At 42.3% G+C, this 15,345-nt stretch overlaps 1 protein-coding gene across 1 annotated transcript in view; it reads left to right on the forward strand.

Annotated features, from left to right (window-relative positions):
• The window catches only part of LOC134354645 (neurogenic locus notch homolog protein 2-like), a 196,466-nt gene that overhangs the window by 18,551 nt on the left and 162,570 nt on the right, over positions 1-15,345 (forward strand). Inside the window, exon 2 of the mRNA XM_063063700.1 lies at positions 8,633-8,714. Within this exon, the coding sequence (XP_062919770.1) occupies positions 8,633-8,714 (82 nt within the window). The remainder of the gene's footprint in view (positions 1-8,632; positions 8,715-15,345) is intronic.

Below are 15,345 nucleotides of genomic sequence, written 5' to 3' on the forward strand. Positions count from 1 at the left end.
CCTTCTATGTCAAGGTGATTCAAATGCTAGTCTCTATATTTGTTAAATGTTGTGATTGCCTGCATTTACCATTTGCTCAAGTGTGGTCAGATTCTAACCAAAGATGGTGGAAAAGGTTCTTCATTAGATCTGCTCTGTTTTGGAGAACTTTCTTAATATACAAAGGGCAAGTACAATTTTATTGAAATGCAAGAGAAAATCTGCAGATGCTGGAAATTAATGTGTTGTGAAAATGCAAGGGATTTTTTTTACATTAATTGTTATGTGCATGCTGAGAAATATGCTGTTATGCCACTCGTACCGGAGCAAACTGTACTAAGTAGGTTTGAAGAGTTACTACAGAACTTTCTCCCATTCTTGAATGAGTGTCTGTTGTCCTATCTGGGACAGAAATGAGCTCGGTAAGGCTAATGGAATTTCCGTTGGTTTATTTGTTAGTAACTATGGAGTTAATTTTAGCAGGAAAAAACCCTGCTTGGTTATCTATGAGCAGATAATGAGGTGTGAACCCAAATTCATTCTCTTTTGCCACATGTGACGGTTGGGGTGGGTGGTTGGTGGCACATAAACAATTTGTAGCATCTTGTAAACTTGCTGTGGTAAACTAATTCAGAACACAATGTAGACCTTTGAGATGGTCATTTTAGGGTATTTTATTGTGAGGAGAGAAATATTTAAATTTGTTGTTAAGTCGAGTCCAACTCTTCGTGACCTCATGGACTGTAGGGTCCATAGGATTTTCATGGCAGGATAGGGAAATAGATTGCCAGGCCTTTTCTTCACAGATACTGCTGCTGCCCAGGTTGGGACCTGACTAGGTTTGAACTCAGGGTCATCTGCCTTGAAGTTCAGTTCTGATACCGCTACACAACCAGCGGCCCAGTATTTAAATACATACCAGTACTGGGGATTGACTCCAGTGCTGCAGACACTGGCTTTACCAGCTGCATTCCTTTGGAGTATGCAGGCCTCTCCTTCACATGTTCTACCAGTGCGTTGTCACCAGTGCAATCTTCTATGTGGTGGTGTGCTGGGGCAATGGCACCAACATGGATGATGCCAACCGGCTCAATGAACTGATTAGAAAGGCTGGCTCTGTTATAGGAGTCAAACTGGACACACCAGAGGCTGTGGTAGAATGGACCCTGTGGAAAATCTTGTCATTTCTGGGCACTGTTTTTCAACCTCTGCTTAGCAGAACAGAGGAGCAGTTCTAGTAATTGACTAAGACAACTGTGCCATTTGAGGTCATTCTTACCCTCGGACATTAGGCTCTAAAGTGGAAAAGGGTGGCTAAAGTGAACGTAGGTCTCTTGGAGGATGGTGGGGGGTGCGGGGTGGAATTGATACTGGGTAATGAGGAAATGGCCGAAGCTTTGACTATTTTGTGTCAGTGTTCACAGTGGAGGACATGTCTAACATTCCAAAGAGAGATGATTTGGATGCAATGGGAGGTGAGGACCTCAATACAATAGCTTCACTAAAGAGGTAGTGCTGAGCAAACCTGTGGGCCTAAGGATCGACAGGTCCCCTGGTCTGGCAGATTGGAAGAAGGTGAATGTCACGCCACCGTAAAAAAAAATATGCTGGCAAAAGGCAGGTAACTACAGGCCAGTTAGTTTAACATCTGTAGTTGGGAAATGTTTGAAGCCATCATTAAGGAAGAAATAGTGAGGCACCTGGAAAGAAATGGATCATCAGGCAGATGCAGCATGGATTCAGCAAAGGCAAATCCTATTTGACAAACTTACTGGAGTTCTTTGAGGATATAAATGAGTGCAGTGGATAGAGGGGAACAGAGGGACATTCTTTATTTGGATTTCCAGAAGGTGTTCGGTAAGGTGCCACAGAAAAGACTTGTCCATGAGATAAGGATGCATAGAGCTGGGGATGATGTATTAGCATGGCTGGAGGATTGGTTAGCCAATAGAAAGTAGAGAGTTAGGATACATGGTTGTTTCTCTGGTTGGCAATCAGTAGTAAGCGGTATGCCTCTGGTGGGTGCTGGGCCCGCAACTGTGTGCAATATACATTAACAATCTGGAAGAGGGGACTGGCTGTAGTGCATCTAAGTTTTGCTGATGATACTAAATTGAGTGGAAAAGCAAATTGTGCAGAGGTTACTGAGAGTCTGCGGAGAGTTGACTGAGTGGACAAGGGTCTGGCAGAAGGAGTACAATGTGAGTAAATGCGAGGTCATCCACTTTGGAAGAAAAAATAGAAGATCAGATTATTATTTAAATAGTAAAAGATTGCAGCATGCTGCTGTGCGGAAAGACTTGGGAGTGCTTGTGCATGAATCGCAGAAGGTTGGTTTGCAGGTGCAGCAGGCTATCAAGAAGGCAAATGGAATGTTGGCCTTCATTGCTAGAGGGATTGAATTTAAGAGCAGGGAGGTTATGCTGCAACTGTACAGAGTACTGGTGAGGCCACATCTGGAGAACTGTGTGCAGTTCTGGCCTCTTTACTTGAGGAAGGATATACTGGCTTTGGCGGCAGTGCAGACGAAGTTCGCCAGGTTGATTCCAGAGATAAGGGGGTTAGACTATGAGGATGGTCTCCCAATGCCTACCCATTTCAATTTGACTTCCCATTCCCATTCTGACATGTCTGTCCATGGCTGCTTTCACTGATGAGGCCACACTCAGGTTGGAGGAGCAACACCTCATTCCATCTGGGTAGCTTTCAACCTGATAGCATGAATTGATTTTTCTAACCTTTGGTGATTTTTCTCTTTTCTGCTCTCTTTCATACTGGTTAACCTCATCCCTTCTCCCATCAACTCCTTCTGGTTGCACCCCCCACCTCCCCAGCATTTTGTGTGTTGCTCAAGATTTCAAGCATTTGCAGAATTTCTTGTGTTTTGACTGCCAAGAATGTCATACATGCTTTAGAATGTATGAAAGTCATAATAAGCTCTGCTGTGTTTTGTGTTGTGAGTGGAAATTGCCAGTCAGTAAAAGTCAGAGGAAATGAGGGGTTTATAATGGTCATGCCTTGGAGGGTTGGCTAAGACTGGGTGATTGTACCACCTTAGAAAGCAAATGAATCGCCTTGAGTTTGGAGTTGTGATCTGCAGTTAATGGTGAACCAGTAAGCCACAGGAACCATCTTTGAGGAGGTGAGGCTCATTGAGGGTAGTGGTGGAGAAAGAAAAAATGAATTCACATTTGGTATAAGGTGATTTGTTATTTCCTGGTATGTTTCCAAGTACTTGCCAGCTGAATCAAATGATCAAATTTAAACCCAGGGAATGTGTTTGCCTTGCTTTCCTGTAGGCAACCATTCCAATTGTCAGTTCATTTCTGACTTTCAAGTTGGTTCTATAGGTTTGTACAATGATGTCCTCACAGATGGGTAAAACATTAGCTGGGAAATTGCATGCAGAAAGTAGTTGTGAGTGGTGGTTTCTGGACTGCATGGAAGAGCGTAGATCCCCACGGATTGGTACTTGCACCACTGCCTTTGGTGCACTTGGACAAGTTGGACGTGATTACTGTATATGTTAATGTAGTTCCCAAATGTGCAGCATGAACAGGGGTTGAAAGGAACAGGCTTGAAGGATGTTGGGAAATCTGCCATGGGCAGACAAGAAGGCAAATGTTGAGAATGGTCATAGGGGTGGGGTGGGGGTGGGAATGAGAAGAGGAAAGTAGGGCCAAATGGAGAACATCAAGAATCTGCTCCTGTTGGTGGATACATTGATTTGGGCCTGAGGAGATGCAAGAAAGAGAATGGTAGGCAAAAGAAATAGTGATGTGAAATAAAAAAAAACTTGTGTGCAGTGATTGAGTAGTTGCTAGTGGAGGCAGATTCAGTTGTAGCATTCAAAAGGCTTAAGTTTGAAGAATTTGTGAAATTGTATCATCTTAACAAAATTTGAGTGTATCAGGATCTTGGCTCAGGATCATGATGTTATCAAACAACGTTTTAAGTAAATGGGAACATTAATTTGGACTTTGTGTACTTCATGAAGCATAAAGTGACCTGGATACAAGATGTGTGTTGCAGCACTGTTTCACTGGCTACAGACCTGAGAGGCTCCTGAAAGTGGCAGGGTGTGACAGAGCTTTGCTTTTGGGTGATCGGGGGTGTGGGGTGTGCCTTGCAATTGCAACCTTGCTGCTTGATTGTAGTTTAAAAATAGGGGAGGAAGAGGGCGTTGACAATAGCTTGTACTTAAAGATACTTCTGACTGTACATCACTGACTTTGTGGTTCCCAGCTCCGATAGAAGCAACTACATTGTGGGGGTGGAGACAGGAGACAGTGGGATACACAAGTCCTGATGTCAAGCATTGGTCGGGAGCACTGAGATCTGGCACGTTGAGTGGAATTCTAATAAGTGACATCTGGTCCTGGGTAGCAGGATATTTGGATTCTCTATCTTCAGTGTGAAGGAGGGTGTGGGATAATCAAAGGAAAAGACTGAAAATAGCTAGTCTTGAGAATCTATTGTTAGCAGGATTGTTTTCTTTTCCCCCTTAACTACTGGATCAAAGGGGTGAATTTGAGGTTTCTTGGACATAATGAACTCGATTTGCAGAAGGTCCATGGGACAGAATGATTTATGGTCATCAAGTGGAACAGCTGTACTTTCCATCTTTCCCTGCTGTAATGTTGTACTGTTATGGAAAAGTGGTGTTCTCCCACCTGGAGCTGAATCTTAGAAGTCCCAGTAACATGGATCTTGCGTGTAAATATGACAGTGATTGGAGCTATCAAATGCATTATAACAATACCCTCACAAACACTTGCTTAAATGTTTTTGCTTACATTTCACCCTTAAAGGGAGAAAGGATTCTGCCACTTAGTCCCACCAGAGTTAGTTATCAGTAATATTTTTTAGGTTTTTAGGTTTAAGCTGTTGGGGAGAGTTTAAACTATATCAGGGGTATGGTAGTTGGAGTGATGGGGCAGATGGTTGACAGGCAGATGCAGTGTGTAGTGAGACTGTGAGGGAGGCAGATGAGAGGGCAAGATTAGTTAGTGGGATGAGTTGAAGTGTAACCTGGGGGCAAAATCATAAAGTGAAGACTACAGGACTGAAGGGGTTATGTTTGAATGCACGTGGTATACAGAATAAGGTAGATGATCTTGCAATGCAGTTAGAGGTTGGCAGGAATGGTATTGTGGGCACTGAGTCATGGCCGAAAAGATTGTATTTGGGAATGTAACGTAGCACATGCATTGTATTGATAGGACAGACAGGCAGGTAGGCAGAGGGGGGGTGGGGTGACTGTTGGTAAAATTAGAAAGTAAATTCTTAGAGGTGACATTGGATCTGAGAATGTAGAATCTTTCTAGGTAGAGTTAGTAAATTGCAAGGGTCAAAAGTTATATACAGGCCTCCGAATAGGAGCTAGGATGTGGAATACAAATTGCAGTGGGAGATAGAAAAGGCATGTGAAAAGGGCAATGTTATAATAGTGATGGGGGATTTCAATATGCAGGTAGATCAGACAAATCAGATGGATGCTAGTTCCCAAGAGAGGGAATTTGTAAAATGCCTATGAGTTGCTTTTAGAGTTGTTTGTGGTTGAGCCCACTAGGGGAAAGGCAATTCTGAATTGGGTGTTGTATAATAAAACAGATTTGATTAGGAAGCTTAAAATAAAGGAAGCTTTAGAAGGCAGTGATGATAGTATGATAGAATTCACCCTGCAGTTTGAAAGAGAGAAGATAAAGCCAAAAGTAAAGGGAATTACAGAGGCCTGAGAGGGAAACTGGTCAAAGTTGATTGGTAGGGGATACTAGTAGGGATGATGGTAGAACAATTGAGTTTCTGGGGGCAATTCAGGAGGTACAGATAGAAACAACTCAAAGATGAAGTATTCTAAAGGGAGGGTGAGGTAACCGTGGGTGACAAGGAACGTCTAAGACAACATATAAGCAAAAGAGAGTGCATATAATTTAGCAAGAATTAGTGGGAAGTTGGAGGATTGGGAAACTTTTAAAAACCAACAGAAGGCAACCAAAAAATCCTTGAGAGAAAAGATGAAATATGAAGGTGTTCTACCCAATAATACAAAAAAGGATACGAAGTATTTTTTCAAATGTATTAAAAGAAGGGAGAGCGGATATCAGCCTGCTGGAGAGGTAGTAATGGGGCGGGGGGGGGCGCAAAGAAACAGCAGAGAAACTTAATTCGTATTTTGCGTCATTCTTCACTGTGGAAAACTAGCAGAATGCCAGAAGTACGAGACTGTCAGGGGGCAGAAGTGAGTGTAGTTGCTATTACTAAGGAGAAGGTGCTTAGGAGCTGGAAAAGTGAAGGTAGATAAGTCACCTGGACCAGATGGATTACACCCCAGGGTTCTGAAAGGACTAGCTGAAGAAATGGTGGAGGCATTAGCAACTATCTTTCAGGAATCACTGGATTCTGGAATGGTCCCGGAGCACTGGAAATTGTAAATGTCACTCCACTGTTTAAGAAGGGAGGGAGGCAGAAGAAAGGAAATTGTAGGCCAGTTAGCCTGACTTCAGTGGTTGGGAAGATATTGGGGTCCATCATCGGGGTACTTGGTGGCACGTGATAAAATAGGCCTTAAGAGGAAATGGTGCTTGACAAATTTCTTTGAATTTGTGGAAATAGTGAGCAGGGTACACAAAGAAAAACTCAGTGGATGGTGATTATTTAGATTTTCAGAAGGCCTTCGACAAGCTACCACATGAGGCTGCTAAACAAGAGCTCATGGTATTACAGGAAGGATAGTAGCATTAATAGAAGTTTGGCTTACTAGGAAGAGGCAAAGAGAGAAATAAAAGAGGCCTATTCTGGTTGGGTGATGGTGACTCGTGGTGTTCGGCAGGGGTCTGTGTTGGGACTGCTTTGTACATTATATGTGAATTACTTGAATGACAGAATTCATGGCTTTGTGACCAAGATGGGTGGAGTGGCAGGTCATGTAGAGGAGGCAGAGAGTCTTCAGGACTTGGACAGATTGGGTGAAGAAGTAGCAGATGGAATATGATGTTGGGAAGTGTATGGTCGTGCGCTTTGGTAGAAGGAATAAATAGGTGGGGACTATAAATAGGATAAAATTCAAAGATCAGAGGTGCAAAGTGACTTGTGAGACCTTGTGCAGGATTTCCAAGATGTTAACTTGTAGGTTAAGGCAGTGGTAGGGAAGGCAAATGCAATATTTGCATTCATTTTATGAGAACTCAAATATAAAAGCAAGAATGTAATGGTGAGGCTCTATAAGACATTGTCCTGACCACATTTGATGTTTGTAATTTTGGGTATGTAACACAGTGTCACTCAGTGATGCTGAAGTGAGATTGGATGGGGGTTGATGGGAAGATTGACAATTGTGTGTTTGTATCTGTGCACCACAACACTGATGATTTTTAACATTGTGCACATTAAATGCATGATGAATTCTTAGTGATTGAATGAGTGTCTGGTTAGCTGACAACATTTTGTGTAGGCACAATCATGGAAACAAAAAGGATTATGGGTGTATATTGAACAGGGAGGAGAAGTGAATATTGAGCAAAACTTAATTTGTTCAGCGACATCTTAAAATGTGAGCAGTTGTCCACTCATGAACAGTGAGACAGTGTATTATATATTACTTGTCTTCTCCCATTCTGCCTTTAACAAGATGTTTCAGATTTGTTTATTTGGAATCTCAGTATTGAAGATGGACTTTGAAATAAAGAAAGCGTGTTTTCTTTTGTGCATGTATCAGGAATCCAGCCTGTCTGGTTGAAGAGTAAAATTAACATGCAAATTGGGTAATACTTGTCCAACAGGAAACTGCCAGACATCTAGCGTCAAAAGTAACCACACACTTCATTTGACTCATCACTTGATGGTAGCTTTCTTGATCACATGATTAGAATTTTAAATACTTATTAAATTTCATCACACTACCTCCACCCACCCTTTTACCCATCTTCCCTTCACTAAGGAAGGCTAAGCAGGCATTTTGCACCTGACCCTCTAGCACATATCAGAATTGGGTTTATTGTCACTCACATATGACATGAATTTTGTATTTTTTTGCAGTAGCAGACAGTGCAATATATAAAATTGCTACAGTACTGAGCAAAAGTCTAAGGCACCCTAGCTATATATATGTCTAAGACTTTTGCACAGTACTGTACATACCTTACCTGTGTGCTCACTGACCTACACTACGTCAGGTTTTGGATCAATCTCCTTTTGACACAGTTGAATTGGAATCAGTATCGGGCATCCTGTATGTATCAGGTTGAATGACTTCATTGTTGTTGACTATGCCTGCAGATGCCAAGGCTGCAACCACTAACTTCCCTAATCCCCTGTGTTATTACTTCCATGAAGGTACAACTTAAATTTACCCCTTTATCAATTTTTGGTAATTTTTCCTGGTAAGCTGGCATTAAGCACATAGTATAATACTTCACTGTTAAAGATGCAATAAAAAAGATTGGAAACTTAAATTCCATCATTTTACTTCCTAGGATCCAGTTGACTAGTATCATAAATCTGTTTTGTAGGTAGTGGAATTGATGAGATTTTGAAGCTGCATGCAAAAAATTAATTTTCTACCATTAGGAGTGGGAGAATTGCAAAAGCTTGTCTAAGATCAGAAAATGAACTTTATGCACTTGTGTTTTAACAGAGCTTTCTTTTGTCTCAGCATTCCAGTGCCGTGACTCCTCTCAGCCGTGTATGAATGGGGGGACTTGTGTAACGCACCAGAATGGTACTGGAGCTTGTGCGTAAGTAAACCTGTACTTTATTTCTCTTTGTTATAGACTTGGTTCATTTCATGGTTGCTGCTCGTGGTCACAGAAGGTTGCAAATTGGCTCTATTCCCAATTTGCATTAATTGCTGCGTGTGTGCGCGCGCTTCCTGTCCAACGCAACTTGCATTAATTGCAGCATGCGTGTGTGTGTGTGCTTCCTGTCCACTGCAACCAAAGGGGATAAAAATAACCTCCACTCTGCAGTTTACTGTGTTGTGGTTGTGTTTCATAGGCAAGTCATAAGATGCACTTCAGTGTGTGTGCCGAGAGGATCATGGAAAGATTGATTCCTCCTGATAGTTAGGATTCAAGTCCCAGCATACGTTAGTGATTTAAAAAAAAATTTATTTATTGAGATACTCACAGAATAGGCCATTTTAGCCCTTTGAGCTATGCTGCCCAGCAATCTCTCCTCCCCCGCCCCCATGATTTAATCTTAGCCTAGTCATCGGACAGTTTACAATGACCAATTAACCTAGCAACTGGTTGTGGTAGAAAACCGGAGCACCCAGAGGAAAACCACACAATCACAGGGAGAACATAGAAACTCCTTTCAGACAACAGCAGGTACTGAACCTGTGTTGCTGGTACCGTAAAATGTTATGCTAACCACTATGGTACCATGTACTCCTTGGTTTGCACCTTGATGCTGGATCCCAACCTGTGTATGTTTCAACTAGCATCCTTTGACTGATGAGGCTAAATTGGCACCTGGTTCATGAACATCTGGGTTTTAACATCCATGTTCTCAGAATTAATTTCCTTCCAGGCCTTTCAAAGTTACGTCTCTAATCTCCTCCAACTATATTCAGATCATTCTTTACAGTTTTATAGTTTTTGCACTGATGCTGTAGCCCTTTGGGTGATGTGACTGCAGCTTTGCTGTAATACATGGCACCAAAATAGACTCTGCCCTCGTTGTCTGCGTCCCTCTGTGACCACACGTTTCCTCCCGATGCTTTGGTTTCCTCTCTCAGTCCAAAAGATTGACCAGTTGGTAGGTTAATTGGTTGTTGTAAGTTGTCCCGTGATTAGACTAGGGTTAAATCAGGGGAAACTGAGCTGTGCAGCTCCAAGGCATGTTACACGCTCCAGCTCAATAACTAAAGAATAACTTCAACCAGCCATTCGAATTGATGGTATTTAATTTAACAATGTTTTCCAGGATCACATCCTTTTTGCACAACAAGGAATGTGATCTCTCTCAAATTCTGCAAAGTTCCTAATGGTTTATTAAAGTCTGTCTCTTTGGGTGTCCTTGGAATTGGTTCTCCTCTCTACTGCTACCTTATTTAAGGTGCTGCTACAATGCCACTTTGGGTCAAGCTTAATCTTGTATCTGATCTTCTGCCTCCTCCTCTCCTCTTCCCCCCCCCCCCCACCCACCTCACCATGTGCCTAATTATCGCTTGATTTGGTTAGGTAATTTTTGCCAAATGTGTACAACACCTTACTGTGTCTGTGATTCACGTGATATATAAACTCAGCAAAGCTATAGATGAAAATTTAATGTTAGCATATTTAATTCACATCAAGCAGAATTGTGGAAAGAATCAATAGCATACAATGCCTAATACCTCACTTCCAATAACTAATCATCTTGACATATCTTGCCTTCACCTTGGCTTTTATTGCCTCTTTGTCCTTTATGCCGAGTATATTACTTGTGAAGAGAGGCCATGGTTAGGTGGATGAACACAGTAGCCAATTGTTACACAGCAAGCTTTGGCAGCCAGAAAGATGAATGAACTGGTTAGATTGGATTTCTGCATTATTGTACTCTGACTGGAACATCAGCTGGCAGCCCAGCACAAGGACAGAAGAGAGAATCCAGTGGGGAGGCGTGCTGCTCCATGGAGCAAACGTGTAGGAATTGTGCGAGTGTTCACAGTGCTGAGGGCTGCCTTCGCTCTGTGGGTAATGGATATTCCCTGAGATACAGACAGGGCTTGTATTGTTCCTGGGGGAACAGCAGATTGAATAGCAGGGTTGACTAGCCCTGCTGAAGAAGTTTTGTTTGAGCGAATGACTCTTGTAGCTACTTTGTAATTCGTATCTGCACAAGACCATTGCTTTTGTATGTCGACCTGGATTTGTCTCCCTTTTTGTCACAGACTTTGAAGAGATGAGATCATTCAGAGTCTTTTCAGGCAGCTTGCTTCTATGGAGCTAGTGGTGTTTTTCTTTTAACAGTTGACAGACTTCAATTAGGATTTAAAATTGCCCCCCCCCCCATCCCTACTCAACTCTTTTCAGATGTTCACGTCTGCATTTTCTCATTGGTTCATTGAACAAAATTAAGGAATAAGATTCTGTGGATAAATATTGCTTCACACTCCCCAAAACATGTAGGGAGTTGTAACAATCCCAGCAATGCAAAGATATTGCTAGTTTGCTTGATGCAAATGAAATGCCTCTTGAACTGTTGTATTATTGTGACATGGGAAATGTGGTATGAAAACTGACTCGGTGTAATTTCCCAGCAACGGACCCCTGACATCCTGAGTCTTTCTATTTGTGATGTCCGATGTATGAACACTGACATAGATATCACCAGTGCTCATCTTCAAAATATGTGTGCTGCATCTAGTTGAGGGGGTATGAGGATTTTGCTTCAACACTCTATCCAAAAGATGTTGCTTTTGAACTCTGGCAAACCATTATCCCCACCTTAGGTGATGGCCTTGATTTTGTGTGTTTTCCTGTGGTGTTTCACCTTAGCAACCAAATACACTTTGGGATGATCATTCTCCATATGGGACATTGTTATCACTGTGGCTCAGTACGTTTGGAGTAGACCAGTGGTTTTCAGCCTGGGCTCCACAGACCTCTTGCTTAATGATATTGGTCCATGGCAGAAAAAGGGTTGGGACCCCCTGGAGAAGACACTTGCAATTTGACATGGATTCTTGGCAAAACCTGGGAATTGTTTTTCTTTCCAACTTCATTTGTTAACTTTTGCTTCAGATGGAGAAGCATAATGATATTAATGGTTTCTGTTTGTATCCATCGACAAGTAACATTGGATCCTATTTCCTAATATGCACACTCTTTGAATCTGCCAATTTCTTCACACTTGTAATGTGATTGACCTACTAAACTGACATAATCTCTGGCCTGCACTGTTGAAACTTTCAGTGGGTGGAGCACCCACTTATAATTAAAAGCAAAATCTAATAAAGTGATAGTTCAACCCCATCAGGAATGCCAACTCTATCTCTGGCCGTCTTTAACATTCTGCGCCTGCAGAGGCTGAGTTCATTTCACATTACAACACACAAGTGGAATTTTTATCCTATTAATCTATGCTGGCTCAGGATTGTTTACCTTCACTGTATTTCCTCTGTGACATTGTATTCTGCAATCTGTTATTGTATTACCTTGAACTATGTCAATGCACTATTCTAATGCATTGATTTGTATGAACAGTATGTAAGACAACCTTTCGATATACCTTGGTACATGTGATAATAAGCCAATTCCAATTAAGCTGAGAGTCAACAGCGTGTACTATGGTGGGAGGAGAGGGAATGGCCATATCACTGGGTCTAGTATTGTGGGCAAAGAGGAGATGGTATATCACAGGTCATGGTATGGTGGGAGGAGAGAATGGGCGTGTCTGGGCAGTAATTAGCAGAAGGAAAGTTAAGCAGAGGTTGTCCAGACTGGACTGCAAAACCTACTTCAGGTGAACAACAGGAACAACTGAAATCAGTTGCTTGTAAATTCTCGTGTAACAAAAATTCTTGACTGTCAGTGCATTTAATGTCTTGTGGTTTTGAAAGGTCCTGAGGAAAGATTTGAAGTTGATTTAAATGGATTGTTGGCAACGTTGGTATTGACACAGCAGACTGGAATGTTGCTGAGCAGACAAACCTCTGCCACTAAATATTTACTTAGTGTTAACTTATCAGGCAGCTCTTGAATTTTTTTGGTTGTCACCCATTTTGTGACTTTGTTTTTGTTCTTTTTCTATGGCTTGTAATGCATTTCAGACTCCTAACCCTTTCTGGCCCTGGTAACAGATTAGGATGAGTAGGATTGAATTGCTTGCTGCCAGCTTGCCTCTGGTGGGAGGTGACTGTTGTGTGGGGAATGCAAGAATTGCAGTTTCTCTTTCCTCAGTTCTCAAAAGGCAACTTGTATGCACAGTGAATTAAAAAAAATCAATCCACTTTCCCTATCTTGAGCCATTTTTGCCCTTTTACCTTTATTTCCTACGGCATTGTTCAGTGATTCAAGTAGTTTGCTTAAAAGCACGGTAGTGTAGTGGTTGGTGTGACACTGTTTCAGCTTGGAACATCCTGAAGTTCAAAGTTCAATTCTGGCACCGTTTTGTAAGGAGTCTCTGTACATGCGTGGGGTTTTCTCCGGGTCCTCTGGTTTCCTTCCACAGTCCAAAGATGCTCGTAGGATGGGGGGAGAGGCAGAACGAGCCTCTTGTTAGATTTGGAGTAGGCGAGAGGAGGGAAGCTGGAAGCCAGCAGCAGACAGGCAGTGATTTGGCCACCACTGCTGGCCCACCAACTGGAGAGTGTCGTGGTTAAGTGTCGAAACACTGGGTGAAGGTTGGGAACCACCTGATGACATCTGCTCCTGGCTGAAGGCTACGGTTACCTTATAAGGTAACTGGAGAATGCACCCTAACAGGTGTATGTAACAAGTACTGGGTGAATTAATTTGGTCTTTATAAATAGTCCTGTGATAAGGGTAGGGTTGTCGGTGGTCGCTGGGGCACTGTGGCTCAGAGATGGAAGGACCCACACTGCACTGTATCGCTAAATAAAATAACTTGCATCAGCAGGGTATTTGTTAACAAAATGCACTCGTGTCTCCCTGCATGCTGCGTGCTGGGAAATTGTCTTCAGTAAGGTTGTACTAACTTCTGGAAACCTGATATTTCCCTCACCTCTTGGTGGCCTGGTATCGCCTGCTGGAGTCCCTGGCCTCGCCTTCACTCAACCTGAGATACCATAATCTTATACTGTATTCTGGTTGGTGGATCTCATTCAGGCCCTTCAAGGAAAGAATTCTGTTTTTACTCTACTCCAGCTCCAACCCTAAGAATTTCTCCGTTTCAGCCCGTGGGTAACTGTTGGTTTGGTGTATGTGGGTGCACACATATGTGCCGTAGTGGATTAGGCTGGGCTTCCCCTGGTTTTTTAAATTGTCTTCATTTTGCTTGCTATTGGACACCCATGGTCTTTAATAAAAACTGGTCTCCTGTTGGCAGCCTCTCACTTTTGAATGCTTTGTGTGATAGAGCCTTAACAAATATTTCCAGGTATTAGATTGTGAAAGGATCTGCCACAATTGCCGTGACACTGCATGATCTTTGAGATTTGCAGTCTTTAATTTGGGAAGTAAACAAGGATGCCTGGGGCTAAATAGGCTGCTTTTGTTTGTCTAGAAGCTCAGTTACCAGGGCACCAACAAATCTGTTATGTGTGGTGGGGTGTGCAGATTCCGATTTCATTAAATATACAATGTTAAGACTTTCATAATTATTACATGGCCATTACATAGATTTAAAAAAGTTATGTTTGTGTGGGCTGGAGAATGAGGGGCTGGAGGTGTGGGAGTTAAAGATCTCAGCTGTTCTACCTGTGTGTATTGTCTTTGTTCTCTATGTTGAATAAGCAGAAATGAAATGTTTATAAACTGTTGAGAGGCGATCTTTCACATGGGTCTGAATGGAATGTGATCCTCTCCACAGAAGTTTGCAGAATATTCAGAGAAGGTAGGTGATCCAAACCTAATGTGTGGCCCTTGGTTTATGTATTGTTTGAAACGACAGGGAAAGCCCACACTGGCCAGTAATGGAGCCATAAACAATGACTCTGAAGTTGCATAGCTTTTGGTATTTGTAGCCCTAATAACTTTTGCTTCTGTGCAACCCACTTCATTGTTAACACATTCTGCAGCAATGGGAATTAATGAAGTTATTTAGGGTAGGTGTTGCATTTTTATTTTGAAACACCTCAAGCTGGGAGTTTTCTTTTTTTTGTTTGAAGTTCAGTGTTTGCCGATTTGGCAAACTGTGACTGGTCATTGCCAGCAAATGCCCAACGTCCTTGGTAATGAATGACCAGTTAGTATTTCATGAGAGCAGAGTCTTGACAGACACTGCGAAAGACAAGACACTACAGTCCTCATCTTTGAACAGTCATAGACGTGAGATAAAGGAGCAATAGAAAATGCAGCAGGGATCAACCATGTGACTGTTTTCAAGGACAGTGAGGCTGATCTCATCTTTGCCTGCAGCTCCACTTTTATGCCTGCTAGTTGCACCCTTTGACTCTCCAAGAGACCAAAAACCTGTCAACTTAAGCCTGGAGTATTCAAAGAGTCAGCCTCCAGAGCGCTCTGGGCTCGGGAAATCTGAAGATTCATGATACCTAAGTTTTTCTTCAGCTCCCTCTTGAAGAAGAAATCCCTTTCCCCTGAGCACTTCATGAGGAGAGTCTTCTGTTCAGTTTAAGTTATCAGCCCCCCTCTCTCAGAATCTTCTGTTTCAGGAAGATCATCTCCTTTTTCTAAGCTCTTATTCCTGCTCAACCTGCTGAATCTTTTTTCATATAATGATGGCTTCGTTCAAGGAGTC

This window comes from Mobula hypostoma, chromosome 12, assembly GCF_963921235.1.
Source record: "Mobula hypostoma chromosome 12, sMobHyp1.1, whole genome shotgun sequence".
Classification (NCBI taxonomy): domain Eukaryota; kingdom Metazoa; phylum Chordata; class Chondrichthyes; order Myliobatiformes; family Myliobatidae; genus Mobula; species Mobula hypostoma.